At 37.0% G+C, this 3,652-nt stretch overlaps 1 protein-coding gene across 1 annotated transcript; it reads left to right on the forward strand.

Moving 5' to 3' along the window:
• The first annotated feature begins 1,190 nt into the window (after positions 1-1,190).
• LOC137812167 (uncharacterized) lies at positions 1,191-2,735 on the forward strand. Its single transcript, XM_068614084.2, is given in 1 exon segment — positions 1,191-2,735. A coding segment is annotated over 1 exon segment (1,230 nt). The 5' UTR covers positions 1,191-1,339; the 3' UTR covers positions 2,570-2,735.
• Positions 2,736-3,652: the final 917 nt, after the last annotated feature.

Raw genomic sequence — 3,652 nt, forward strand, 5'->3', positions numbered from 1 at the left:
ACTCATCTACCCTATAGCCTTTTCTGGTCTTATACCTTCCTTGGAAATGAAGGTTTCCTTGTTCATCTTAAGGACCTTATTTCTTGGTTGGAACTTAAGAGTTACTGCATAATTTGGAGGAGACAAGCAGAATCTCATGATATAATAGCTACTATGAGAAAGAGCCATTTGCTAAAATGGTAGATATTGTGTCAAGTTTCTCTAGCATAATCACACCAATTTTTGTCCTAAATTTTAAAATATTTCTCATAACTTAATCTTGTTGACACTGAAACATTCAAAAGGATCACTATTATCCTTGATTTTTTTAGAGGCCCAAATCCCCTGGCTTGACACGGTATATTTCTCATGAATAGAACAATGTACTCAAAACTCAATATATTTTTTTTAACTATATAGTAGCGAACAAGAAGTATATAAAGCAAAGTATAGAAATAGAAGTAGCAAAGAAATGGTAGTACTACGCATATTGATCACAATCTATAAATAATATTTGTAATATTTGGTGAGGGGTGAAAGATGAATTTACACACCTAGACTAGAGAGACAGGACTCAATTTGGAGCACCCCAACCGCCAAACATTGTGCTTAATCCTAGTAATAAGTTGTGTGTGCTCCAAACATGTGTGCCAGTGTGCCACAGTGCTGCTGCTCTCTCAGTCTTTGACCTATAACAAAAAGTTGAGAAAACTGCAAATAAATAAAGCCACCAAAGCAAAAGATGAGACAAGGATTTTGCCATACCATAAGAAAGAGGAAACACTTCAATTCCATCACAATCCAAAAAGAAACAATTTTATTCTTTAGTCTTCTGCCTTTTACAAAGCCTTCTACATATTGAAAACAAAGTTAATGTTCATTCAAATATACTGCAATATTCAAATACCCTACAATTCTAGTTCTTATTGTCACAGTAAAGTTACACAGAGAACAGGACTACCTCAGTATTACAATGTACCCTGTTCATAACCACTTTCTCATATTCGCAACCAAATTTCTGATTAAAAATTTGGGTATTTGTTAGTATTAGCGTGTGGGCCTAACAAAGAGGTCCCCCCATGGCACAAATCTTTTTTTGAGTACAAACCAAAAAGCAGGAAAAGTGGGAAAAGTGGTCACAGGAATTGGGGCGGGTATCTCTTTTGAAAACATAGCAGAAAAAAATCAGTAGGAAACCCACGTTTCTATTTAACAGCCTAACCGTCCCAATAACTGCTACAAGTCTCTCACACACCCCACTCCATTATGCACTTCACTTCTGCTCTTTATCTTCTCTCAAGTTAACACCAATAAAACCTTCACCAAATCTAGAGTTCCAAACACAATAACAAACCAAATTATGAAGTGGGGTGGAAAAAAACCTTCTCCTTCTCCTTCTTCCTCTTCCTCTTCTAGGCCTTCTTTCATATCTCATGTGTCTCCTTTTTCGTGGCTTTCCAAGTTCAAGCATATGAGAATAAACTCAGAGCCAAAACCTGGCGCACTGAAGCAAAATGCAAAGCAGAATTCAACTCCATCAGAGAGCTCACCCTATTATGCTTGTGGGAATAATAGAGGCAGGTTTTATGGTGGGGATGATGAGGCTTTCTGGAGACTCTCATTTGGTGAAGAGGGCAACGAGCATAGAAAAAGTGATGATATTCTGAAGCCACTAAAGTACCAAATGGATGCTGAACATGTCATTTCATCCTCAAGTTTCCCCGGTGGATTGAATAATGCTAAAAGACAAGGTAGAAGAGAAGCCACTCAGAAGTCGAAGCAGAAGGACACTGGACTGAGAGAAGAAACAACATTGCTGAATGAAGCAGCAAGGAGTGTAAAGGAACTTGAATCCTTGAGGAGGAGATATGAGAGAAAAGCACAAAGAGTTTTGCAAGAGCAGCTCTTGAAATTGGAAAAGGCAGAAGAGGAAGCCGAGTTTGCATCAAGTCCGTTCTTAGAAAATTATGTGCTGCAATACGAGTCACCAAGAACAATTTGTACACCAAGGAAGCATTTGTTTGCGGATTTCAAGAGTTCTGGCCTTGGAAATCTCAGAGAAGCTCGAGTGTGTAGTCCCCAATTGGATTCTGAGTGGCATAATTTGAAACAAACTGAGGAGTTGAAATTGAAAGCAAAGAGTAACCAACAAATGCAATCGCTTCATGTGAGCAGAGAAAACCAGAGGAGGAAGCCAAAGCACAACTCCAAGGTTAAAGTATATTCTCCAAGGATAGGTTCCAAGGTTGAAGTCCGTAAAATAAAGGCCATAGAAGAGAAGAAGAAAGCAAAACTGAAGATGAAGAAAGAAGAGGAAATTGTGGAGGAAACAGAAGGGTTAGATAGCTTTGCGGTGGTGAAATGTTCTTTGGATCCACAGAAAGATTTCAGAGATTCAATGATTGAGATGATCACGGAGAAACAGATCAGCCAGCCAGAAGAAATGCAAGATCTGCTAGCATGTTATCTGACTTTGAATTCCAATGAGTACCATGATCTAATCATCCAAGTGTTCAAGCAAGTATGGTTGTGCATGAGCCAAGCGAGTTCGGATATTTAATCACACAAGCAATGCTGTTGTTGTGATTAACAACAAAATGTTTAGCTTGTAGGAAATGATTGGCAGAATTGTAAATAGTTACCCTTGTTCTAGTTATGCTCTAAGTTTACTTGAATTTCTCCATTCTCAGCTTCTGTATAAAATTCAAGAGAAGTTGCATCAAGATCTCAACGACTTCATACTTCATATTAATAACAATAAGTTATATTTAAAATGCCATTAGTAGGAGTTCTTTGTGCATGTAAATCTAAACAATCCCAAGCTTTTATAATCAAATCATGATTATATTGTTGAAGTTAGGATGCTTGTAAGCTTGTAGCAACATGTTCATAATTTTAGCACTGTTTTTAAGGAAGGTTAGGAAGCAGTCTGAAGCACTTATGGGAGCCGAAACTTTTAGAGGAAACAAGGAATCTATAAAATTCCAAATGGTAAAAAATTCCAAAAATAGAGAATTCAGATATAATACATTGCTGCTATTCACATCGGCATGGTCCTAGACACTCCCACCAGTGTAATACCCATACGACATTGCCCATGCCGGTGGAAGAACTGTGGTTAAATATTTATGGGAAATGAAAGAAAGGGAAAGGAGACTATTCTTCATTCCTCGTGATCAGTACTACACACCATCAGATACCTTCAGCTTTGGTCTGCACCTTTTAATTATTTAGTTTTAAAAATTTGCGGCAATATGCAAATAAAATATATCACAAGAATGTCATAAATGCTAATGTTCTACTATGCTCACTTAGTTAAACATTAAATTCTAATACAGCACATAAAAATGTTATGCTTACATGTTAATGAGCAGAATATGCTGAAGGTGAAGTTGGACTTCTTTAACAAATGAGCATAACAGTGAAGTTATGTCTTATTAATAAAATCCAAAAACTATCTCTCCACACAAGTAAAGGAAAAACTGATATGATAAGTTTTTGGCAAATAAGTAGATTCATGAGCATGGTTCACTCATTGTGTGTCCTACAGACAACATATCTAGATCATTTGATCTACCGTCACATGGTTGATTAGGACCCTGTAAGAATATATTCTTCCTTCCCCCTATTTCACTGTGATATGTAGTCTAAACCTGCCTAATTAAATGAATTA

The sequence above is a fragment of the Phaseolus vulgaris genome, chromosome 2 (assembly GCF_051622355.1).
Source record: "Phaseolus vulgaris cultivar YP4 chromosome 2, ASM5162235v1, whole genome shotgun sequence".
In the NCBI taxonomy this organism is placed as follows: domain Eukaryota; kingdom Viridiplantae; phylum Streptophyta; class Magnoliopsida; order Fabales; family Fabaceae; genus Phaseolus; species Phaseolus vulgaris.